The following is a 26,012-nucleotide window of genomic DNA, read 5'->3' as shown; positions in this document are numbered from 1 at the left end:
CCAGAACACCAGGGAGCACCCCCCCTAGGAATGCCATGGGCAAAATAACTCCAAACGTTCATAACGAACACGTCATAAATAATGTTCGTTTGAACACAGAAATTGATCAGCTTTTTCCCAGCATGGAAAGAGCTAATGAGCATTTGAAAGGGCTCTCATGAGATGCAGTAGGTGCTCAATAAATTTTAGCCTTCATCCTCTAATCCTGCTCTTCTTGCCTTTGATCTCTTTCATCTCTTCTTCAGTATGCTTCCCTCTTCCTCCTCCTTCTAGATGTCCCTTCCCTAACAGGCCAAAATATAAAATTAAATTTTATGTGTGCACATGAACGATAGGGAACATTTATTTATCCCTACCTTTATAACATGATCATTGGACTGCATCTAACTAAAACAGCGACACTGGGTTGAAGCAGGGTTGTGTGTGTGTGTGTGTGCGTGCTTGTGGCCCTTGGTTCACGTTTGCTGAGATCAGTAGTGCTTCACAGGGAGGTGCTTCACACCCAGTGCCCTGCCACGTGAAAGCTTTCAAACAACCTGTCACATCACTAACCAGACACCTGCAGGGATTTAGGAGAGGGAGGGCTAATTAAGCTGCCAGGAGGAAAGCAAAAGAGAAAGCAAGCCAAGCCCGGTTTGATATTTTCCCATGTTTCAAATTAAACACAAACAGAAAGCAACAAGAAAATGAAAGTTTATAACCTGGAGACTTAATTCGAATCCCAACCGCATGACCTTCCACCTACATGTTTCAAGCACCATGGTAACATGGCACTTTTAGAGTAATTAGTTTTCCTGAGAATATTTTCAGCAGAGATTAGCATAGCATTTCCTGTGGGGAGTCACCAGTTAGGGGCTGTTCTCTAGCTGGCTGGAGACTGCAAAATTGGGCTGAAACACATTTCAGAATTCGAGACAATTTCCGGAAGGTGAAGCAACCATGACCAGTGCAGAAAGCCTGCCAGCTCATGCCCCTTAAAGCCAGACAGACGAGAAAACAAATAGAGCCCGTGTCCAGACCCTGCCAAAGAGCTGTATTTGACTCTATAAACATTCTAATGGGCAAATGCTATGCTGATTCTTAATAGGCATACTAAGATGTGATCATTTCAAATGACAAGCGAAACCTCATTCTATATCCTCACATAACTCATATACAACATTTTTATTTTTCTTTCTAAAAATGCATTGAATAGATTTGGAATAAATACACTCTTCCACAAAATAATCAAGATACAATTTGCTCTATAAATTGCATCAAGGCTTGTCAACAAAGGAACATATAATTATTATGGGTGGCTGCGATAATAGTGAATACTTGGCGGACACATTGTCTAGGAGATCACCTAGAAGCAAACCTGAGATGTGGGAGAGTGAGGAACTGTGTGGAGGAGATTTTCAAGCTTATGCAACAGAACAGAATATTCCAAACATTAAAATGATAGATGGGAAACACAAAAAGTTAATTGATTTCCAAAGTTTTATTTGTGCTGGGTTGCTGTGGTGACTTCCCATATTTTAGGCAGAGTGAGATAATAAAATTAGCCCTGATTTTGAAAGCTTGAATTCTAACTCTACTAATCCTAGCACATCTATGTTCAGTCATTCAATTCGTCCGACAAACATTGTTAGTAGCTACTGTGTGGTATGTGCTGGAGATAGGACAGTGAATAAGGCAGGCAGCAACCCTGAGCAAATCACTTAACCTTATTGGCATGGTAAAATGGACACTAATGTCTGGCCTTACCCATCTCGCAAGTAGTTGTAAGGCCAGACAATAGTGTCCATTTTACCATGCCAATAATAAATAAATAAATTTATGAAAGCATTCCACAATGCAAGTTCTCCTAATTACTTAGTTGACTTATAATTTGTCAAAAGAGCCAAATTACCTTCCCAAGAGTTTCAAAAACAAGTAAACAAGGTTTGTTGCTGATTTAAGTTTTAAAAATGTTTGTTTTTTCCTATCTAGAGCTAGCAAAATTCATTTCTTTGGGAAATATAAATACCTTTTCTTTGTCTCAGGAAGGGTATTTCTCTGGGTTTAAAGCTTGTATGGCACTGTCGACAAGCCAAACAGCTGAAATCCTGGGATCTAGTGGTTTCAAAGTGTTTTGTTTGTTTGTTTCATTTTGTTTATTTGTTTGTTTTTAGGAGAGGATTCTTTCTTCTAATCTTCCCGAGAGCCAGAATATTTGGCAGGATGCTGACAGAGGGGCTGCTCTGGCTGCAGAGGAGGGCTTGTCTTCTTGGCTGTGGGCTCTGAGACCCTTCCTGGAACCCTAGGGGTCCCTGGATCCATTTGAAAATCACTCTCTATTCCTGGTACTCTCCTGGACTCATCCCATGTACTTCTTCTTCCAGAAGACACTACAGCATTAGATGGTGGGCTCTTAAGTTAGGTAGGCCGGACTTGCATCTTGGTTCTACCAATGAATAGTTTATCTTCTCTGACCTCATACTTCTGCTCTGTAAAATGGGAATGCTGACAGTACCACTCTCGTAGGGTGAGAATTACATAAATTCATCCATGTAAAGTGCTCGGCACACAGCCTGGCAGATGAGGTAAACTCGTAAATCACTAGCAATTGTAGTCTCCTTCAAATCCACCTATATGGCATAGCCAGATTAATTTTTATAAATTACTGCATTCCACGTGTGATCTCTCTATTTCAAACCTCACAATGCTTTCGGCCTCTGCTACTGTACACCAAATAAATGATAAACCCCTTATCATGGTATATATGTGTGTGTATCTGTGTATACAGATATGTACAAATCTATAGCTATATCCATATCTATATATCTTCTAGCAGCCACTCCAACCTCAGCTGCCTCATCTTTGACTCCACAGACCTGCCCTTCATCTGTTCATGCCATGAAATATTTGGAGTATAACTGTTAGGTAGTTAGGCAAACATGAGCGACAAGAGCAAAGGCTCAGCTCTGTAACCTAGATACCTCCCTTGAAGACCTTCCTTAAGGACCTCCAAGAAACACCTCCCATTTTATGGTTACATCCCAAGGCACAAAGGTCATAAAAACTGCTGGCTTAAGCCAGCCACAAACATGTGCTCAGAAAGTACTACCCCAACCTGCACACAACCTCAATTTCATTATACCATCATTATAATATCTTGCCTATGCCTGGAAGTTCATGAATCTAATTACAACAGTTTGAATTCTGGGTAAGCACATGTACAGTAGGCAAAGGGTTATATAACAGCCAACTGTCAGTCAAGGTGATCATCTAGGACCTCCCATCATGGCCCAAATATAAACAGACCTTCCCGCTTCTGCGGGGTTACACCTCTTTGCTGGTAACCCACTCCCTCCTCGGAGCATACTCTCTCTTTTGTCTTCTCCCTTCCCGAATTCCAGGGGGCTGCTGCCTTCCTTGGCATGGCCCTTCTCCTTCTAAAATGTACTCTAAATAAATCTTATATTTTATAAATCTCGTAAACCTGTAATTCTTCACTGTGTCAGCTGGGAAGAACCGAGGACCCCTCCTTGCCTCTGGGATGACGTTGGATTTCACATCGCCCCATGTGGAAAGACGACTATGCAGAGCACTATGGAAAGATCTAGCTGTGAAGTAAATGAGAATATCTGATTTCGATTTCCAGAGGACACATAAAAGGAGAAAATAACAGGAGTGTTTGATAGTGTGTTCCAAAATGAATAGCAAGGACTAAAGTTTAAAGTAAACAGGCTGGGGGAGTTGGTAAGAGTATTCTTGAGGAGGTTGAATTAGGAATTGGAAAAAATATGAGCACATTGACGAAAATGCATGAGGGTTGTAGAGGAACCCTGTGAATTTTATAGAGCGGGGCTAATGAGAGACAAGGCTGAGACCCTGGAGGGCAGGTACAATGGCTGTGGTTCTACACACAGTGGTTAACTGAAAGCTTCCTAAAAGAGGGGTGATGTGATCAAAACGGAGCCTCAGAGCCACTGATCCATCCATAGGCTGTGTGCAGAGGAAACTGGGGTGGGCAGTAATAAGAGGAGGGACACCTGCTCTGGGGCATCTCTTCCCGATGTCTCCCACACATGCAGAGCTGACCGTATCTTCTTCCTACCTGCTCCTCCTACACCGCCTGGAGCAGTGAACAGCACTGAGGCAGGACAGGTACCGCAGGAACAGCCTCCCCCCAGGACAGGGCTCCAGAAATTTTTCCTTCCCTCAGACCTCCCCCTGTTCTAGGCCCAGCAGGGGTGTGCGAAGAAAGATGGCCGTAGTCAGGCTCCTTCCCGACACCCTTAGCTAACTTCTGAGCAGAAGTAAAGAGCTATGTCACAGTTGCCTACAGCTCCCCGCGTTTTTTTCCAACTGCCTGAGCCTCTTACCCCTTACCTCGGAACCTCGAATCTGCAGCAACACAAGGGGCATAAGCCGAAACTGGCCTTTTCCAGCCTAGACGCCATCTTTGGCTAAGGCATGACCTTTGGCTAATTATAATGTCATTATAATCTCATCCTCACTGCAAACACTGCAGCTCCCATCATGCACCTGATGCCATGACAGTTCCGGAAACAACAAGGCTATGTCAGCACCTTGTTTCCTGGGCTCTGTGCAGATGTCTCTCTCTCTCTCTCTCTCTCTCTCTCTCTCTCCCTCCTCTCTGTCTGTCTGTCTCTCTCTCCTTTTCCCCCTCTTGAGTAAGCCTGCATTCCACCCCAGCCGCTTGAGCGTGTACTTTTGCTTTAATGAATTTTGCGCTTTCCTGCTTGCTGATCGCCTTGCCCTTGAATTCTTTCTCGTGGAATGAGACGAGAACCTATCCGTCAACAGCACCACCATCCAATGAGGCCCTCAAGCAAAGAAACTGCCAGTCATCTTTGACCCCATCTCTCCATCACCCCTTACGCTCAGGTGTGCTTCTACATGTTTCTTTATTCTGTTCACTGACCTCCATCCCCACTGCCAACAACCCAAGACAGGTCACCAACATCTCTACAATGACAACCCTAGCTGCCATGGTCATTCTGTGTTCACTTCTGGGCCCGTCATCCACTCTCAACTCTGCTTCCAGAGAGATCTTTTAAAAATGTAAATTGGATCATGTCGTGCCCTTGTTCCTATTGTTCCCAGGATGCCCCAAATCCTTAAAATAGTTTTAGAAGATTCACCACAGCCTGGCCCCAATCTCATGTTCTGATGCTTTTTCTCTCCTTCTCTCCACTCCATCCACATTGGATTTCTTCTAGTTTTTCAATTCTTGTATTGAAGCATGCTTTCTCTGTACCAGAAATCACTCTTCTGTTGCCCCACCCACACCCATCCCGAACAACACACCACACCCACACCCAAACACCCACTGACTCATCCGACCATACCTCAGTGGCCTGGAGGACACCAACTGATCCTTTCAGCTTTAACTCCTCATCCTCAGAGAAACCCAAGTATGAGGTCCACGGTCTCATAGCCCCTTCTACTTCCTCTATTATAATATGGATCATTCCCATAATTACTCGTTTAATGTCTGTACTTCACACTAGACTTCAAGTTCTACCAAGACTATGTCTATTTTGGTAATATGGTAGCAGTACCTAGAACAGTGCCTGCCAAAATGAGTGCTCAATAAATATTTGCCGAATGAATGAAGAGAGAACTGAAAATCAGTTAAGAGGTTTCTGCAGTATTTCAACGAATAAAAGAAAGATTTGGAGACATTTGGGAAGATACATGGATGGGGCTAATGAAGTAGAAGGAAGACCAGATGACAAAGCAGGCATCAAGTTTTCATTTCAGGAGCTGGGAGAAAATGATATCAATGATAGAGCCAGACATCTGGACTAGAAACTGAGTTTTTGGAATTTACTATGCTGGGTCAGAGGTAAAAATGAGTAGAGGAATATCGTACCCACAACCCTGCATGTGCCATATGTCCTTACTGATGAAGATAAACTCTGCCCAACAAAAAAAAAAAATTCAAGGTGAGAAACTGTGCCCTGACCTTGAAACACACAGATTGGGTTTGTTGGTTTCTTTTTCCCAATTATGACTTGCACTGAATCAAGCCTCACTTTTAAACTCTGTTTCTCTTAAGATTATTGTGAAAAGGTGACTGAAAAAATAAATCACATTTTAAAAAGTAAATAGTAGGTACTGTAATCTCACAGTCTTGCACACAGTTGGTGCCCAATAACTATTTCTTGGCGTGATGGCAGCCTGTGTCAGGTATCTTCTTCCTATCACCTCCCCGACCCCCATCACCCACCTGTGAGCTCCTCGGAGAGAGAGACCACATCCTCCTACCTGCTGCATGACACCGAGCTCAGAGGTGAGCACATAGTAGATGATGAATAAATATTCATTGATTTGCTATTCGACACAGAGTGGAGAGCATTGACTCAGAGGCAGATCTGGGTTCCGAATCTACTTTTTCCACTGTACAATGTAACTAAACACCTCTATCTTGACACAAGTTTGTTGCGAGGACTGTAGGAAACACACACACAAAAGCGCTTTGCAAGCTCTGAAGAAGATAAAACTGCACTCTTTCCACTATTATTTATAGAGCTTGGAATTTTATCACTGGAAGACAATGGAGGGAGAGGGAAGGAAACCGACATTCATTGAGCATCCATCCAGATCAAAGGTGATGCCAAACACCTCGCACGTGTTATCTTTTTCTTAACGCTCCCCAAAACCCTACGAAGAAACAGGCTTTGAGCCATTGGATACTTTTCCGAAGTCACACAGACTCAAGTGGCCCAGCTGGGACTGACACAGATGTCAGACCTCCAAGCCCACTGCCATCTCAGGGCACCTTTAGTCTTGTCTCAGCGACCAGATGAGCCAACAAGGACCTTAGAAGCCAGGTTCTCAAGTGACTGACGGGAGCTCACACTCTAGTCTGAATCAGAAAAGACCCCAGACTCCGGACCCAGCTTTGTCGCTGAGTCCAAGATGCCCCCAGCTTCACTATTTCACCACCTTTCCCTCCCCTGGGCTGTTTAAAGGGCATCTGAGTCACCAGGAAGACAGCCAGGATTTGGTGGGCTGCCCTGGGCCCAAGAAACATCATGAAGGAGAGACAATCGATTCTGTGGGTGTCGGGAGGCTTATGAGGGAGCAGTGGGGGGCAGAGAGGCTACAGGAGGAGTGATAAAGCTAGTGGCACTGAACATAAAGGACACAGGCTGGCTCAGCCCCTGATTCACCAGTGAGTCATAGTCTGTGAGCAGGAAGCACAGCCTTGAATTGTGTTTTGGAAAGGACAGTGAGTTTGCTTTCAGAAGGTCTCTGTGTTCTCTTTTATCATCAGAAGCAAAAAGAACAATCACCACCGGTGATAATTAAATGGAGGCTAAACTTTTATATTAATTAAAAGCCATGCAATATATATCTCGGCCAATTTTTAAATTGGTCCCAATAAAAGATGGCTTCAAAGCAAGGATAATGTGTAGGAGGGTGGGGGCAGGCAGATCTGGGTTCGTATTCCAGTTCCGCCATGTACTAACTGTGCAATCTTGGGGAGGTTTTATTGTGTCTCTGACTCTCGACTTCCTCTTTCCTATTCTTCTTGAGAAAATAAGAACCACCCTAGATAAATGAATACAAACTGCTTAGCAAATTTTCAGCCAATAAAGGACAGCAGTTCTTTTATTATCATTATTATTACTAGTAGTAGTAGTGATAGAAGCAGCAGCAATGATATTTCAGTGTTACACATTTCTATACGTTGCAATTGCTTGATCAATTACAGGCATCATGTCTTAGATATAATATACAAGATATAAGTCTCTCCCATTCCCGTCCCATTAGGGATGCAATAAATACTGTGAAAAGTGCCCTTTACGGGGAGAAGAGACCCTGGGGGTCTACTTCTGCTTCATGATGTTCCTAAAGCACAAAGTGTCTTCAGTTCAACTCCTAGACTAAGTAGCCAGGTGGTTACAGGTGCAGCACACCCTCTGCCCACTCCATGTGCTATTATCGCGTTCTGTGAACTGGAGACATGTGAACTGTCTCCAACCCCCATCTCGTCCCCAAGTACACGTTTCCCCTCTATCTTTCCAAAATGTCCATGGCATCATCCATTCAAAGCCCCTTGATGTGTGGCACTGCCCCCAGTACAAGACTTCTGTGTCTCCACATAAACTGCAGAGTCTGATCAAAGTCTGGAGTTTCTGAGGTGAGCTTTGTAGGAGAAAAATCATTTTTAAAGAATGGCCATTTCAGAGTATCCAGTTAGTCACTACAAAGGCTTTCATTAAGGAAAACACCACCTAGACCCAGACTTCTTGACCAGGATCCATGAAGGCTTATATGTATGAATTATTATTGGTATTGATGATGAAAGTGTGTGTGTGTGTGTGTGTGTGTGTATGTGTGAGCATGACATTTATGTACACCTCATGAAAATGTTTGTTTTTATGGAGAAGTGTCCATACTTCTCATTCAATTCTCATGAAGGAGCATATTCCTCAAAAAACTAAACATCAGTGATTCAGACTGGGGTTCAGCAAACTACAGCCTGCATGCCGAATTCGGACCACTGCCTGTTCTTATACTCAAAGTTTTATTAGAACTCAGCCGTGTTCACATTACACATTGTCTGTGTCTGCCTTCACACTACAGCAGTAGAGCTGAGGAGTTGCGACAAAAACTCTATGGTTTGTTAAACCTAAAATATTTACAAACTGGCTCTTTATAGAAAAGATGCTGACCCCAACTCAGACAATATGTTTTAGAACCATCCCCTACGCCTGAGCAGTTCCTTGCTAATAATTCACAAAGGTGAGCAAATAATTTAAGAATCAAAGTTTTCTTGCTCTAATTGGAAACTTCACAGATTAATGTGCTATAGACTGGCCCTCCTCATGTCCTCTTTGGAGATCTACTGGACAGAGGAGTGGCCAAGAGGGAGACTAGCTATAATTCTTCCAAGGTGACTCTGTCATAGGCGTCCTGGGCCAAGATTCTTTTGCAAACTGCTAGAGAAGAGATAGTCAAGCAAGAGAATTGTCATCACTCTAAATAATTCAAACAGAGAGTCCTGCTGCTGGCTACAAACAAAAGATGAGAAATTATATAATTAGCTGCAACACATTTAAAAGACCATATAAAATATGCTAATGCTCTCACCACATTAAGGCAGAGCTGCAGAAACAATGCCGTCTATTAACTGGCCTATAGGATCAGTCCAAATAAAGGGAAACATCCTGAGGGTGTTTTAAAAATAATGATATCAGTCAGTTTGATAGAATACTTTTCTTGGGCTACAAAATAGGTTAGGAAAAACTCTTATTCTATTTTAATGTGTTTTAAATTGCATATTTCCATTTTAATGCATTTTTTGATTAACAATATATTAATTTTATCTTTAAGCCAAGAATGATTTCTTTCTGGGTGTTTGTTGTTGTTGTTTTAGATAGCTCTCATCATTCTGATCTATTTGCTGGCAGATTGGTTTATGCACGGACTTTAATTATCCATGAGCAGAGAACAAAGTAAACAGATACCATACCTGAACCTCGGGCTGTGCCACATTATTCTATGTTACTGTCTCCATGCTCGTAACTTCAAGAACTGTATGCTCACCTAAACTTGCATATAAAGCTAGGAGAGAGAGCAGCACGAAATAAGTTTCTTGGCCAGAGGAGAAGTGATACCTGTAGATCTGATGTTAATGTCGGGGACCTCAGGAGTCCTGACTCACACGACAGTGCAATGTCACAGGCTGGAGCTTCTAAGCCGTCCCCTCTGGTTGCCATGCAGCCCTTGCACCGTCTTCCCGTCTGAGTTTATTAAGTGTTGCTGCCTTTCAGGCATGGCCTCTTTCTGGGAGTAGGTTGTGGTGAAATTTTTCATCATAAATTAGCATCTCCCATATTCACTCACATAATGTTCAGATAAATGTTAAATGGTTCAAAATAAAGATCTAAGATCTGTTCCACTTTAATCAAGAGATGAGGGATTCTAAGCACCCAAATAACAGGAATAATGTCAAATCTTAACATTTGTCTGGTACATGTAACGTGATTTGCACCCACATCATCTCATTTAATCCTCATGGCAACGTTTTGTGATTGACATTACTTTTGTCTCCATCTTACCAGAAGACACTGGCTCAGAGAGGTGAAGTTCTTTGTCCAGGGTTGCACAGGTGATCAGGGCAGGAAATGGTGGGATCTATGCCTCTCGCCTCCGGGGTTGGCTCCTCTGAGGGTGCGTGTTAGGCTGGTGACTGATGCAGGCGACCTCATACGATGGGCCAGGCCCCAGACCACACACCAGCAGCCTAGCTTCAAGCCTCAGCTCTAACGCCAGCCCGCGGGGTGGTCCCGGCCAGGGGACCTACCTAGCCTCCACCCCCGGCGCTTCGGCTGCCTCACATAGGAGATGGAAGAATCGAACCAGAAATTCCCTAAGGGTCTTTGAACGCCACCAGAAATTTTACTGAGCAAAAGTCATCCAGTTCTGAAATGATCTATCAGGAGGAAATAAATATAGTGCGGAATATAAAGTACACTCAACGAGAAGACTAAAGGGATTTTGAATTTACACATTTTTAGATCATTCATGCTGCAGGTTTCCCTCGATCGGCATGTTCATTAAGAGCTGACTGTTTACGCAGTTATGACTAAACATTCCTATGTCCCTTATGCAGAAATCAAACTTTTAAGATGGGAGTGTCCAATGAGAGGGATCAGCCTGTCTCACCTGAGTTGAGAGCTAGTCATTTTGCCTTTCTCTGTTTGCAAGATCCAGTCTTTGATGAAATCATTGTTTTTGTTACTCTGCTTGTTTTCTCCTTATTGTAAGTGGGTGGCATCATTATTGTTACAGAACTGGCATGACTATTTCTCCAGCTCTTGATAGGGCTCATGCTGTATAATTAAAAAATGCGTCTGGTCCCCTTCCTGGGTTACTAGGATGGAGCTTCTAAACCCTTAGACTTTCCCAGGTGACTTTAATCACAGCTAAGTTTATGCTCATGAGATGATTCAAGATGGGGGCCAACTGTGTGACAGGAGGGTGGCCTTTCAGTCTGTGATACCTGCCGGGACTCTCGGGAGTAGCGGAGCTACAGACTGAGTTCTGCTGTGCGGCCAATGATGCAATCAACCGGGCCTATGTGATGAAACCCCAGTAAAAACTCTGTATGTAGAGCTAAGTGGAACTTCCTGGTCGGTGAACATGTCAACGTGTCTGGAGGGTGTGAGGTGTCCTGATTCCGCAGGGAGAGGTCACGGGGGCTCTACCTCTAGGCGCCCCCAGACCTTGCCTGTGTGCCTCTTCGTGGGGCTGGTCCTAATTTGTATCTTTTATAATAAAGTTGACTCATGAATATTGCACTTTCCTGAGTTCTGTGAGTTGTCCTACCAAACCATTGAACCTGGGGCGGGCGGGATGTGTGTGCGTGGGAACCCCTGAATCTGCAACCAGTTGTCAGGAGTGTGGGTGGCCTGAGGACCCCTGAACTGGTGGCCGGTATCTGAAATGAGGGTGGTCTTGCCGGGGACTATGCGCTTAGCCTGTGAGGTCCGTGCTAACTCTGGGTAGTTAGTGTCGGCATTGCAGCCCCCCGCCACCACAGAGCTCTGCATGGGGACATGCCAGACATAGGCCCACCTCAGGCTCTTGCACTGACTGCTTCTTTAGCCTGGAGCATTCTTCCTCTGGGATCTGCATGGCTGGCTCCATCACCTCCTGCAAGTCTTTGCTCAAATGTCACCTTCTTACTGAAGCCTTCTCCGATGACATCAGTTATAACCGTACTCCCACACACCCTACCCTGTCTTCCCTCCTTTCTTTCTTTCCTTTACTCTTCAGAGCACTTCCCTTCTGATACACTATGTAGTTTTATTATGATGTTGCTTAGTAAATATCTTTTTCTTCTAGAATATAAGCTTCATGTAGGCAAGAGTTTTTCACTCCTTAGTTCACTGTTATATACCTCGTGTTCAGAACAGTGCCTGGCACATAGTAGAAGTTCACTAAATATGAGTAAAGTTGAATAGAACCTATATATGCACATATACACATATATTATAAGATCAAGCTCCTGTGATACGATAATTCGAATTCATGTTAATTGCCTGTGAACACTCCTACTTAGTATTTTAAGCTTCCCTAATTTTCCATTTTGAAAAATCTGCTGTACATGGTAACATTTTATATCTCACTTGAGGAAGAAAGAACATCAGCAATGATTTTTCCGTAGGTTTTTTAAGTCAATCACGGTGCAGACTAATCCTCCAATGTCCAATGGCATCCTCAGGGTAATTCTGTTGAAAGGCTGTCAATTGTGAATTGAGCAACAACAAAAAAAGATATTAAAACATAAATTTAACTAAGCTGACACTAAGGTTGAGGGGCAAACATATAGAAAAAGACGTTTTGTTTTCTCCAAAGCTAAGAAACTCAAAAGCTTTACAGCCTCAATACTCAGTATTTGGCTCAGTGGTCATATCAGTGACATATCCCAGCTGTCATACCAGTGGGACACCCCACAATTGAACAAAAGGCAATCACAGAGTCAGTTGGCTCTGAGACACCTTAATAACTAAACTAGATGTAGAGACTGGTTTTGTCTTTGACTGAAACGATGTGGGTTTCCCTGCCCTTCTGACAGTGGCCGGCCTTGCCTCACACGCCTCCCCCGCATGGGCAGGTACGGCTTTGTCCAGTTCCACTGCTGGCCCTGCTCAACAAGGCTGCTGCTTTTCTTTGGCTTCATTCTGATTATTTGATTAAAATGCCCATGAATTTAGAGAAACTCTTTTTCAGATCTGCCTTAGGTCTCCAAGAAAAGTGGGACCCATGATTTCACAGTGATTCTGCCTATTGAAACATGAAGATAACTCACCCACACAATCAATTTCTTTTTTACTAAGAGCCTTATACATTTGTTCATTTTCTAGAGCCGCTGAGAGAGAAAATCTAGCTTTAGGCAGCAAAGAGTCATATAATATCAGTATCTTATTATTTTTCAGCTATTCAGAACACTTACAATAATGCAAGTCCATAAAGGCAACCTATATCCACACGCATATCAAAGTATTGCCCAATTCTAAAAAACAAAACAAAACAGATTTTAGAATTACCTTCAGAGCAAGTGTTTTTCCACAGTAATTCCCACTTCGTCTGCTTTCCAGTAAGTAGATAGTTAACTTTCTAGAACCCCCTTTGTTTAACCCCCAAGAATGCTCGGCACATAGCAGGCTCTAAACAAATGTATGTTGTGGGGAGATGAACTGGCAGATTTCACACAGGGACAGAAGCCTAAGTGCATACTCCCTGTGGACCCGCATTAAGAGGAAAGTCCTGCTTGTGCCCTCTCGGACCCAGGGGCATGTGCACGTCAGTCCAGAGGACAAAAGAACCTGGCGCCCTCTCTCCTCCTCTGTGGGACTGTTACCCAGCTGCAGGATGAGAATGGCCGAGCCAAAAGCAGACGTCAGGCCTGAGGCTGCCTGGCCATCGCTGCCCGTGAGAAAGCGTGTGAAGGTTACTGTGGCTTCTCATTCCCGTTTTTCCCCTCGAGAGCTTCCAGGCAGCTATGATACCGGTCTTTGGCTAGACAGGTCCCTAGCAGCAAAACTTAGGAAGCGCAAGGGCCTGGAAATCAGACAGACCTTATTTCAACTCTGTCCTCTGTCATTATTTATCTACAGGCAGAATTTGGAATGCTTAAGACACTTACATGGCCAGAATTAATAGCTAAAATTAATAAGATGCTATCTGGGATGAATACAATTAAAGTACTGGATGGAGGTTCGAATATGCAATTAAAGAAATAGAGCCTGGCTTGACATCACATCAGAAAGCCCCACAGTGTTCAGCTGGCCACAAGCTAACCATGAGCCTGCACTGCTTGGCAACTGCTTAAAGAAACCACAATCACACTTAGGCTGCATCTGAACAAATATGACATCTCTATTAAATAAGTTTATATTCTCTAAGCTATTTGAAGCCCCCAAGGAGTACTGTGTTCACTTATGGGTTTATTTTGAGGAGGATATTGCTGACCACAAAGTATCTAGAGAAATGTAACAAGGATAGTGGAGTAGTCTTAAGAGAAACAGTTGAAGGAAGTTTGCCTAAGAAACCTGAAAAAACCAGCTTCTGGGAAGTATCAGGTCTCAGTCCTCAAGCATCTGAAGGGTTGACAGGTGAGCTCGATTCCTTCTGCACCACCCATTCAGCTACGATTCCAGGGCCCTCACTGTGATAGGTGCTGTGGATGTAGAGGTTAATAATACACAGGACCAACCTCAAGGCACTTACAACTAAGTAGGATGAGAACGAGGAGTCTAGGATCTCTGGTTTTCATCTCAGCTCTGTTCCCCCTGGGTGTGTGACCTTAACCAGTTCCTTAACTTCTCTTAACTTGGTGTTAAGTTAACTGTGGATAAGTTAACTTTATTTGTAAAGCATCATCGCAGAGCTTCTCTGAGAATTAAATGGGACAAATATTTATAAAAAGAATGAGAGATCGGTAATTGATTGAAACTGAGTAGAGGGAGAAGACATTACAAAGAAGGCAACTTTTGAATTAAACCTCAGAGGGCAAGAGAGAGTTTGGTGGGTGGCGAAGGGGCAAAGAAAGAGCACTCTAGGTTGATGGGTCAGTGTGAGCAGAGACGGAGATACTGAAAATAAATGGCTTTGGGGAGAGAGACCAGCAAACAGCACTGTGGCTGGAGTGCAAAGGAGGAACAAAGCAATGTAACAGCTGGAAAAGTGCAACAATGTAACAGCTGGAAAGCTGCGACTGCCCTGGAATGGCTCGCCAGAGTCGCTGGTCAAAGGAACTCGGGAGCATCATCGATCTGTGTGCAGACACGGAGTGGAAGAGATTCAAGCCTGCCACCAGGAAAGCAAGTGAAGCAGTCATTAGAAAAGTCTAAGCAAGAGATCATGAGGAACTGACCTAAGATGAGGGCAGTGGCACCGAAAAGCAGGGGAAAAAAAAATGTTGCACGTGAGAAGCGAAGGTGAAGGGCAGGTAAAAGGCAACTCCATGTTTTGTAAACTTGGTTTTAGGGAGAATGCCGATACTATGGACTAACACAGGACACACAGAGGAGAGACAAAGCCGGCCATGAAGATAATGAGCTCAGCTGTGGGATGTGCTGAATTTCAGGTGGCTGTGGAATAATCATACAAAAGCACATAACAGAAAGTTGGAAATGTGGTTCCAGAGCTCATGAGAGGAGTCAGCGTTAGAGATGCAGACTCGAGAAGAGGTATACTTAGAGACCGAGCGTGCTGTAGAATATAAACAAACTTGGATTTGAACTTTGCCTTCAACACTAACTAGCTGTGTGGCCTTGGACAAATTATTTATCATCAAAGCCTTAATTTCCTTAATTGTAAAATTGGGAAAATTATACATACTTCAAAGGCTTTGCTTATTGCATACCATCTGGTTGCCATTTGTCACCGTCACTGTCTACCCATACCATCATTGCTGAAACCATTAAGGTAGATGAACTTGGCTAGGAACAGAGTAATTAAGTAGAAAAAGGGGGTTGAGGAATGGATCTTAGGGAACAATTATTAAAGGATAAACGGCAGAAGAACAAACCTGATAAAAAGCTCAGGAGTAGTCAAGAGAGGCAGAACGCCATTAAAGACACAGGGAGAGAATTTCAAAAAGGGAATCATCAAAAAAGTCAAATGCTACAAAAAAGTTGAGGTGGAAAAAGAAAAAAATGGAGGAGGAGATTGTTGGATATAGTGATTCGAAGGTTACCTTTGCTTGGCAGAACTATTCCATATGTACTAGAAGTGGAAGGCAGTTACAAACATGATGATTCAAAATGATATTTTCACCCAGACTCCAAGGGGATGTGATCAAATATCAAAGTGAATTGTGAGATGGATCAGCTTCTAGAAATTTCAAAGTAGAGATAAAAAAAAAAAAAAAAAGACATGCCTTACTCTTCTTACCCGCTTTGAAGGCGTAAAAGGCTTAAATTACTAGAGAAAGGGGACTGGTGAGGAGAATTTCTTTCCAGGGCTCTGCTGTGAATTCCCTCATTTTGGGAGAGGAGCGATGCTTCCCTCCACCTCAGCTGCGCTTCACTGGGAGATGCGCAGGGCTTCGTCGGTGTCGTCTGTGGATAGAGGGAAGCGACAGCCTGGTGTCTTTAGTGTTTGGCTTTTACCCTAGGATCTTGGCAGCAGAGTCAGGAAGGGCTGGCTGTATTAGGTGAGCCCTCAGTGGGGCAAGGGGTGTAGAAGTATTTCGATGAATCTGAGGGAGTGAACTGGCATGGAGCTGATTTATATTTTTCCCAAGAGGATCATCTGAAGCCAACAGGGAGAACTTGTGAAAACAAGGACAGAGGGGGAAATATCCAATGCTGGAACAAACCAAATCGATGACATCAAAAAAGAAGAGTGGAAAGTTCCCAGGGAAAGTCCCTGAAGAACCCATAAACACACCCAGAGGAGAAGTTGGCTTTATATGACATCTGCTGGCCCAGGGAGCCTGAAGCCATCTTACAACAGGACAGTCACACAAGGACCTTCCACCTCCCCTTCGTCATCATCCTGCCCCACTACCCCTTTTCCTATTCCAATCCTGAAGGGATCAAAAATAACAAGAAAGAGGTGCGTGAAAAAGAGAGAACACGTCAACACTACCTTTTTCCTTTAGAGAAGAGACATACTGCCTTGAGCCCTGGATAGGTATGAAAAATGAACTTCAATTTTGAATGACTATTGCCTGGGACTAGATATTTTCATTTCTGAATTGAGATGGTGATTTGTATCTAAAAGAGTCCATAATACTTTTTACTACTTCGGCAGGAGCAGAAAAGTCTTAAGACTGTTTCTGTATCATCTAGTAGAAAAAGAACTTCTGCCACTATTCGAATTTAAAAGGATAGTGGAAGACAATTTTTTATACACACACATAAAAAAAATCCAACATAATTCTTGTGTTTTCAATATGTCATTTACAAAAAGGTATAAAAAGTGAGTCAGGATGAGGAGATGGAGGCCTCGTGGACAGTATTTTTTTTAAAGCTGTTTGGCAGAGACAGAAAGGGTATTATAATTTGATAATAGGACAGAGATGATCTAAGGTTCTTTTAGGACAGGAGAAATTTAGGCGTGGCCATGGGTTGAGGAGGAAGAGGAAATAAAAATAGGAGAAAACAACAAATCCTCAAGAACCACAGGAAGGGGACGCTGGTGAGGCAAAGTGACAAAGAAGAAGTGGGAAAATGAATCAAGAACGCTGCCACCGCTTTTAGAAAAGGAGAAGGCCCTTCTTTCATTGAAAGATGAGAGAGAAAAGGAGGGTAGAAGATGAATGAAGATGCAGGGGCATTTTGGTCTAGAAGGAAAGAAAAATAAAATTGTTGACAGTGAATGACTTTGATTATCCTGATGGTCTAGGAGGAGAGCTCGTCCTCTAAGAATGAAGGCAGAGCGGGTACTTATTACTCTGGACGGGAGAATTAGGACCACCGCGTATGAGCTACAGAAAGATTCATTTGGGCTCAGTATAAGAAAGAACTTGTTAAAAATCAGCCCTGGTGGACAGTGGAATTGGCTTTCTCATACAGTTGTAAGCTATGGAGCAGAGGGGTCCAGGTGGGGCCAGACGAACAGCCACTGAGGCGCTATGGGAGGACTTGTGCATCGGGAGGGAGAGGGGCTAATGGTCTCCAAGTCTCTTGGTGCACCAGGTTCATTTTCAACATTATATTTTGTAGGGTTTCTCCATAGTGACAATTCAGGGGTCACTGTTACTGAATATAATACAAAGAAGCCCAAGAAGACCAGGAGAGAAGGCGTAAAGAAAAGTTTGCATGAGTTATACAATGTCTTAATTTCTTAGGTATAAAGTCATCTATTTGTAGCAAAGGAATTAGAGCTTGTGCTTGAGTAGATTCTATCTTCAAAGTACGATACTCTATATGTCTCTGTAGCTTGGCAGTGGATTAAAATAGAAAATATCACTATATTCTTAGAAACTTTATATTTATGCATAAGCTAAAATGTAGCTATGGTAGAAAAAGTCTCCAGAACCCCTATGGTTTTTCCGCTGCTAAGCGGCAAATGGAAACTTGCTAACAAGAGCAAAGCACATTAGCCAGTGTGCTCTCTGCATGAGACTCAAAACAACAAGCAAAAGCCCCCAAACCCTCTATTTCAAACATCAGGCTGCGTTCTATAAATCGATGCAATCGGGATTGACCACGCCTGATTTTCTATATGACAATGAAATGTCACAGAAACTTGGCAATTTTTCGATAGCATAGCTCTAATGATTCTTCTTAAAATAAGAACTGGACATTCCTATAATTAACATCTATTGAAACAGCAAAATATTTTAGCATAAAGAACCACATATCTCAAAGAAATATGCCCACAGATTCAATTTAAATTGAATTTAAATTTAAACATATAATCCAATTAAAATCTAACTCTGTGACCCATTTATCATTTTACCACAACATTTTTCCGAAGCGGGAAAATTCTCAAGAGCGATAAGCAATATTTAGTATTGTGAGTTAAAGGTCAGAACCTAAGATCCTCTGACATCTTTTAGACATAAATAATATTAAAAATCATACGAAGGGTCATATTTCATGTAAGTGTTACCGTCTACAGTTATTTGTGCCCAACACACTGCCTGGCACATGGTAAGGTAGCTTAGCTTATTGAATAAATAAATGGACGCATGAAAGAATGAACCTTGTTGGCAGTAGCTCACAAACCGCTTAGTGAGGAGGCCCGGTCTTTGTCCAGACTCCGAGCATCTTCCCAGTGTTCACAGTGACCTTGCAGTTCCCCAGCATCACTAGCCCAGGGCAGCACAGGGAGCCGTCAAAAATCCCTTTGACCCAAATCGATGTGGACACAAGGGCTGGGTCTCCTGAGCGTTGTCAGCTGTAGAAGTCTGACTGGTTCTAAATGGGGCTTGGTTCAATCTTCCAGAGATTCCCTCCAGAACAGGGCGAATATCTTCAAAGGGCCCCTAACTCCCTCTTCACTCCACCAAAGGAATAAAAGTTGAGGGTGAGAAGAAAGCAATAGATAATCGCTTTTCGGTTCTCAAGAGCACCAAAAGCAAATCTTGGTGACATCTGCCTCCAATTAAGCCCTGCAAATGAATCTACGTGACTGAGTCCAGCTGCAATCCGCGAGGAGGTATATTTCAGCTGAGGTGTCACTCACTAACATCAGTCAGTGAGTAATAAGGAACACAGTTTTGAACGTGCTTTGACATTTATTATCTCATTTGAGATCCATTACAACCCAGGAAAAAAAGGTGTTTTACAGAATAGGAAGCAGGCATGGAGATGGAGAGACCACACAGCAAGTGGGACGTGGAGCTTGGCCCAGACCTGGGTCTGCCGACCTTCATCCAATGCCAGTTCTACTGTTCTAGCTCTGACCTTGTTTCCTCGTCTCAAGGCTGGGGAAAGCAGTCAGCATCCCATGGTGAATGGTGCCTGACATAGTTTCTGTCTCATGTCATTCAGACACGAGTCGCTGGAAAGCGGTCAGAAGGAAACATTTCCAGAAACACTTACCAAGCGGATCATGGGAACCCAGCACCATGGGGGTCCATCAGAGAAGCTTCTAGAATCACACATCCAAGAAGAACCTCTACTCAGATGGGTCTGGGACAGAGATAAGCTAGACTGGAATTCCACAGAGACAGGACACGATGCGCCAGGCACACATGTGGACACACACACAGTATCCCGAAAGGCTTGGTGCGGTTTTAAACTTTCACAACTTCAGAAGTATAAATACTAGAAACTTATCAAAAAAATCACATGAAAGCTCAATTGTTTAAATTTCTTCTATATTTCTATACTATACTTCTATATCAGTTTTGTGAAATCTGAATAACATTTTTAATTCTTTGCTTCAGCCAACATCTGCCATCTTCAATCAGAGGGGCTGAAGGGTTTTATAATATATGCTATACCTATGACACAGAAAGCAAATGAGCCACATCTCACAAGAAGCCTGCAGTCGACTAAAAGTAATTCTCACATGTGCTACCGTGAAAACTACATTGTTTTTAGAGCTGGCTTTTTTTTTTTTTAAATAAAAATCTTTGGAACACTACTTTTTGTTAAAACCAACTCAATTTTATCTTCTTAGATACGATCTACCCTGTTAAAATCCTTGTGGCTCCTCATTCTGTCTTCTGCCATATAAGCTTCCCTCCCAGACGATTTCATTCCACCCCATCGACTTCTCAAATGGGCATTTCTAACGACGCTACGTGATACAAAACCCAAGGCAGAGCCCTGTGGTTGACTCTCGTCAGACAAACAGCCCCTCGCTCAGGGACATTATGGGCCAGTTCTAACAGAGATCTCCTCCAGCACATTTGACATCCACCTACAAATCAGTACCTTTTTGACAGGGCAGTTCAATCCATTAAAAATACAACCACCTATGGCATTCAGACTGTATATTTTCATCTTGGAGGAATTTCAAGAGGGCCTCTGTCAAATGCATTGCTAAAATCCTCAGGCCATCCCACACATTCCTCTGATCTACCAGGTGAGTGACCCTATCTACGAAAGGTCAGATGAGGGGCAACCTTGTCGCAGCTCTGTTGTTTATGTATTCTCTAATTAATATACAGCTATAGCTGTGCAGATCTAAAGACAGGTCAAAACAAACAAATAGAAATGAGTTTACTTGTAACTCAGGTTCAAATAAAATGTGGACAAATTCAGACAACATCTGTTGTGCAATGAACTGTCTTCTCAAAAGATATGTAGAGGTCCTAACCCAGGTCCCTGTGAAATGTGGCCTCATTTAGAAAAACGGTCTTTGCAGATGTAATCGTGTTAAGATGCGGTCGTACTGGATTAGGGTGGGCCCTAATTCAATAACTGATGTCCTTATAAGAAGAGGAAAAATTAGACACACAGAGAAGGCCACGTGAAGACGGAGACAGAGATCAGAGTGATGCTGCCGCCAGCCCAGGGACACCAAGGACTGCCCGTAACCACCAGGAGCCAGGAGGGGGTGCGCAAGGATGCTTCCCAGAGCCTTCGGAGGGACCACAGCCCTCCCCACACCTTGATTTTGGACTTCCGGCCTCCAGAACTGTTAGAGAATCAATTCCTGTTGTTTCAAGCTCCCAGTTTGTGGAAGTTTGTTACAGCAGCGCAAAGAAACTAATACATTTAAGCAAAAATATGTAAGTTTAAAGTAATGCCTATTAACTTACTTTACTTTAAACTTACATATTGTTCTTAATCAGAATCAAGAACACTCAGAAATAGGTAAAAAAAAAAAATACAAAAGAAAAGAAAAGGAGGGTGACAGATATTCAGGCTCCTGAGCAGGTGGCAGACCTGGCGGGGGAGAGGTGAGTGGCTCAAGAAACTGGCCAAGCAAGTTTGGAAGTGTTGGCTTTGAGGCTATGGAGTGGACATCAGTGATGTCCTGTGACAGGCTCATCACCAAGGAGTTAACTGTCCCTCCCAGATGTGAGGTAGGCATTTCTCAACAAAATTCTACCACTTTTTAATGGCAACAAGTCACGAATTTGTCAGTTTTTCATCGATATACAAACAAACCCATGTTAAGCTTCCTGTCTCCAGTTTGGCATTTTCCTTGACTGTGTTTCATCATCCTAAATTAGACAGCGAGCCCTGCTAGAGAAGGATCTGTTGGCCGGGCTGCCTCTATATATAGTGCCGCTTCCACCATCTTCGAAGGTGCTAAGATTCCACTCATTGATGACGACGGTATCGCTAAAATGGTTACATTTTGAGCTGGAAACAGGAAAGCACCCTCCCCCCGCCAGCCCCCTTGTGAAAACAAGTGGGTGGGGAAGGAGACTCCTCACAGTTTCTAATACTGATCTGGCTCCAATGTAGCCCCATGAAACACAAGTCTATAACGGCCAAATGCCTCTCTGGGAAGACCTTACGAGCTGTCTCTGGGAACTTCCTCGGCAGTAATTAGGGGGACGTGTTATTGCGAGTCCTAAACACACTGGGAGCTGGCTTAATTTTGAAAGATAAAATAAAAGTGCTGCCTTGTGGCAAAAGGCCACTTCTTGGCACCATTAAATCAAGCACAGCCCGGTGTGAGTATTAATTCTGAAGATGTCTGTACCCGCTGCTGATACTCCTTTTAAGAAGCTGCTACGGAACAGGCCAAATGAAGCCTCAATGTGCAAATATCATTTAGCAAGTACAGATAAGCTGGGCTAAATCATGCTCAGAGCACTTTTAAAAAGATTCAGATTTTCTTACATTAGCACTAGAACATGTTGTACAAGTAACAAGGAAATTGCAGTTGTCAACGTGTGAATTTAGTCTCAGGGTAAGTTCGTCCAAGGAAGTAAAAGCTCACTTTAGATTTTTTCTCCCCCTCCCCCAATCCACGTGTTTCTTTTAGGATGGGGGAGGACACCGTTGCTCAGCAAATATATCTCACGTCAAGAAATGGTTAGGGTATCTTCATCAGGGGAAAAAAACGTGAAGTTCTCACTTCCTCTCTAAAATAGTCAGAAGTGGGCCTGCAAAGGGCCAGACCATAAATGATGGGCAAGATGTTCTGATGTATAAGTGTGCATGCACAGCTGTGTAGATAGATGATAGATGATTGATAGGTAGATGACAGATAGATATAGATAGGTAGATGATAGGTAGATGATAGGTACATAGATGATAGATAGATGATAGGTAGATGACAGGTAGGTAAGTAGGTAGATAGATAGATAGATAGATAGATAGATAGATAGATAGATAGATAGTTGGATAGATAGATATAGATGATAGGTAGATGATAGGTAGATAGATGATAGATACATAGATAAATAGATATATACATATAGATAGATAGACAGACAGACAGACAGACAGACAAGGATAGTTAGGTGATAGGTAGGTAGACAGATGATAGAGCTCTGTGTGCATCCTTTTTAATGAGAAAGGGTGGTAACGGGAAATCACAAGGGATTTTCTGGGATTTTGCTGTTGTACTTCTCAGACAGCCTGCCTGCCCATCATCACAGGTGAAGAGAAGCTGGCTGCAGTATCCTGGGTTCAGAGCACATTGTCAGGAGGGAAAGGCCAGCGTCAGGCCTCACCAGGCCGGGCAGGTGGGGACCTGGGGCCTGGACAGAGATCGAGGGTTTGGGAACCCTAGGCCAACTCTGCTGACGTGAACCTGAACTATATTGCAGTTCCAGGGTGACAGGCTGTTTTTTTATATCAAAGCAACAAATGAAACTGTCACTTCAGAACGCATCTGGTCTCTCAGACCATTCTACCAGCAGCAGCTACTTCTTTAAATTGAAAGTCAAGGCAATTTCTTTTTCTCAAAACTGTGCTGTCAGCTCTTCTGCCTGACTCCTGGCACCCATTTGTAGCTGCCTCGTCCTGAAGAGGGGATGGGATGGACAGAGGCCCTCCCTGGGGACACTGTTTGTGTGATATATGTTTATAAATCTTTGCCCCCAAAGGGCGTGTCTATCAGAAATAAAGATGGGACATATTTAGAGAAAATTTATTTCTAGGGCAAGAGGTATCAAATCAGTCTTCCTGTCAGAAACTTTGAACCAAAATAACTTCAGTCCCTTCAAATGACACATCTATATGCACTTGCATTTGATGTTTTCACAATAAAGGGGTAATCTTTCTTATTCTTGTCCTTCCCCACACCCCTCAGACATTTTTAAATGATGAAATAATTGCACTACATTTAAACGCATGTAATGGCTGGTATATGTGCACGTAACATAGCTTCCCTGTGAACATCTACCGGCAGTGCCAGCGGGGGCCACCACACTACACTGCACTACCCTAACACGATCGTTAGTGTGCAAGGACTTCCCATCGCTTTGTCAAGAGCTCGCCGATTTCTTTTATCTGTGTTCATCTCAGAAAAAAATTCGCTATCAATTCAAAATCCATTTCCAACTAGGGAGAATTTGAATTGTCAATGAATATGTGATATTTCCCTAATGGAATCAGAAGTAATACTATCAAGGAAAGGCCTCTTTGTTCAGTGCGAGAACCTTTCCTGTGATGCTGTTAAGATCCTGACTCAGAGCATCAAACAAACAAACAGAAAATAACACCCCACATTTCTGAAGTCACGACCTTTGATACTCATTCCCTAGGTCGCATCTTTCCCTCTTAACGAGCTTGTTCCTTGTTTACATTTCATTTTTAATGGCAGGAAGCTATCCTCCTCTTTTTTGATCCCTCACAGGGGCTAATGACATCAAATTTTGAAGTATTTAAAAGAAAAGGGCCGCCAAGCCACTTTCCCAGTTAGCAACTAAAGGAGGCCATGTGAAAGCTGGGCCCAGAAGCATTCTCAATAATTTTACGATTACAAATCTCTCAAGTATACATTTTGAGGAAAATACACAATAAAAAATGGAGAAATCCACACCATTTAATAAGTTAGTTATTAAATGGTTTTAAATTAGCCATGGAAAATTTACTCTTCTAAATGATTTAACCTTTTCAATGATCATTTCATCTGTTTTTTATAGTAAAAAATCAAAGATATGAGAGCTATGGAAAAGACATGCTGGGTGAGGATCTGAAACCGATTTGGTAGCTTTAGAGTTGACATATTCTTGGCCTGGTGTAGCTCACTTTGGAAAGCTGCCTCAGATTTCCCCTGGTTTTGAACTTTTTTTCCTTACCACTTTCATCTAGCAAGAAATCATCCTGGTAACGGAACTTCTCCGGTCCACATGCAATAAAAATGTCATCGTCACCAAAAAAGTCCTGAAGGCACATCACCTACAAGAGAAAAGCATGGCACTCAGCAAGGGGTCAGCAGAACAGCAATTACAACAATGCACCAGCAAGTCGACATCTGCATGAAGCCACTTCCTGTCTAATGCAATCAACAGGGCGGCTTCTCGAGGGGAATTTCAAAGGAAGGTCTCCAGCATCTGGTACTAGTAAGAAACATGTTACGTTGCCGTGGTGCAGGAAGACGGGATAAGGAAAATAGAACTGGTAACTGTCACGTTTATTACTTGATATATCAATAGGCTCGAGGTAAGAGCTCTTTATCCTTATCATAGAGTGGATGCAACAACATGTGGAAAAGGAATGCCCCTTTATTCTTCTGAACATAATATTCCTTGATGGCAATAAAAGTCAGCATATGATTTTAGCAACAAATATATTTTTTGGTAACTGATGCCATAATATGTACACGATGATCACTGTTTGGGGTAACTACAGAAGAAAAATTGTTGTATCGTAATATGAATATAATGACCTTCCTTAAACCCCTCCTACCTCTAGCTGGAACAGAAATGAAACCCTTCGTAAGAAGAATAACAGAAAAAGTAAATTATTGCTGAGATTTAGATATGCAGACTATGGCAACTGCACGCCCACCGCTCAAGCTCTGCTAAACTTTAAAACTTCTTGTAGTCATGTAAAAGGAAAGTTTTAAAACAACCTTTTGATATTTATTCAACTTATTATTCTCCAATAGGAACTTGTAGGGCTAAATGCTGTTTTTCAGGTAAATGTGGTCAAAATGGATAATGTCAAGCATCTTGCTCTCTGTCTTTGGACGGGTGGCGTAACATTCAATTCACAGTGTGTATGATGCCAACACGAGGCACCAGGAACACTGCTGATTTCTATGGCGTTTCAATTTCCTTCGCCGTGTGGAGCAAATCCTACAGCAGTCGATGGAAGGCTCCTGTTTAGATCTGCAGGAAACAGACTCTCGAAATAGCATTTCCCTTGGATAGCTGAGGACCAGAGTCTAACCGTCCTGGGGTGTTAGGTTCCTTTGGCCTGAGTTTAATAAAAGCTCCTCCCTTATTTATTTATAGTTTCATCTGCAAGCTCTCTCCGGGGCTCTGCTCTTTGTCAGTCCTTGGTGGCACTACCTGGACACATCAAAGGTGCTATGAGACTTAAAGTCGTAAGTTGGGAGAACTCAGCATTATTTAAAGTCCCCCAATACAATGATGTGTAGACTGCAAATAGTTTTTCCAAATAATCACTTGGCTGAAGTTTTTAAGAATGCCATTTCGATACAGTTCGATG

General features: G+C 42.9%; 1 protein-coding gene across 7 annotated transcripts in view; it reads right to left on the bottom strand.

Moving 5' to 3' along the window:
- DCLK1 (doublecortin like kinase 1) overlaps window positions 1-26,012 on the bottom strand; it is a 312,702-nt gene that overhangs the window by 129,625 nt on the left and 157,065 nt on the right. For all 7 annotated transcript variants that reach the window (XM_039873006.1, XM_039873002.1, XM_039873004.1 and 4 more), the window contains exon 4: window positions 24,635-24,734. In XM_039873006.1, coding sequence (XP_039728940.1) covers window positions 24,635-24,734 — 100 coding nt within the window. The remainder of the gene's footprint in view (window positions 1-24,634; window positions 24,735-26,012) is intronic.

This window comes from Pteropus medius, unplaced genomic scaffold, assembly GCF_902729225.1.
Source record: "Pteropus medius unplaced genomic scaffold, Ma_sr-lr_union100, whole genome shotgun sequence".
In the NCBI taxonomy this organism is placed as follows: Eukaryota; Metazoa; Chordata; class Mammalia; order Chiroptera; family Pteropodidae; genus Pteropus; species Pteropus medius.
This window is presented reverse-complemented; position numbering and strand designations above follow the sequence as displayed.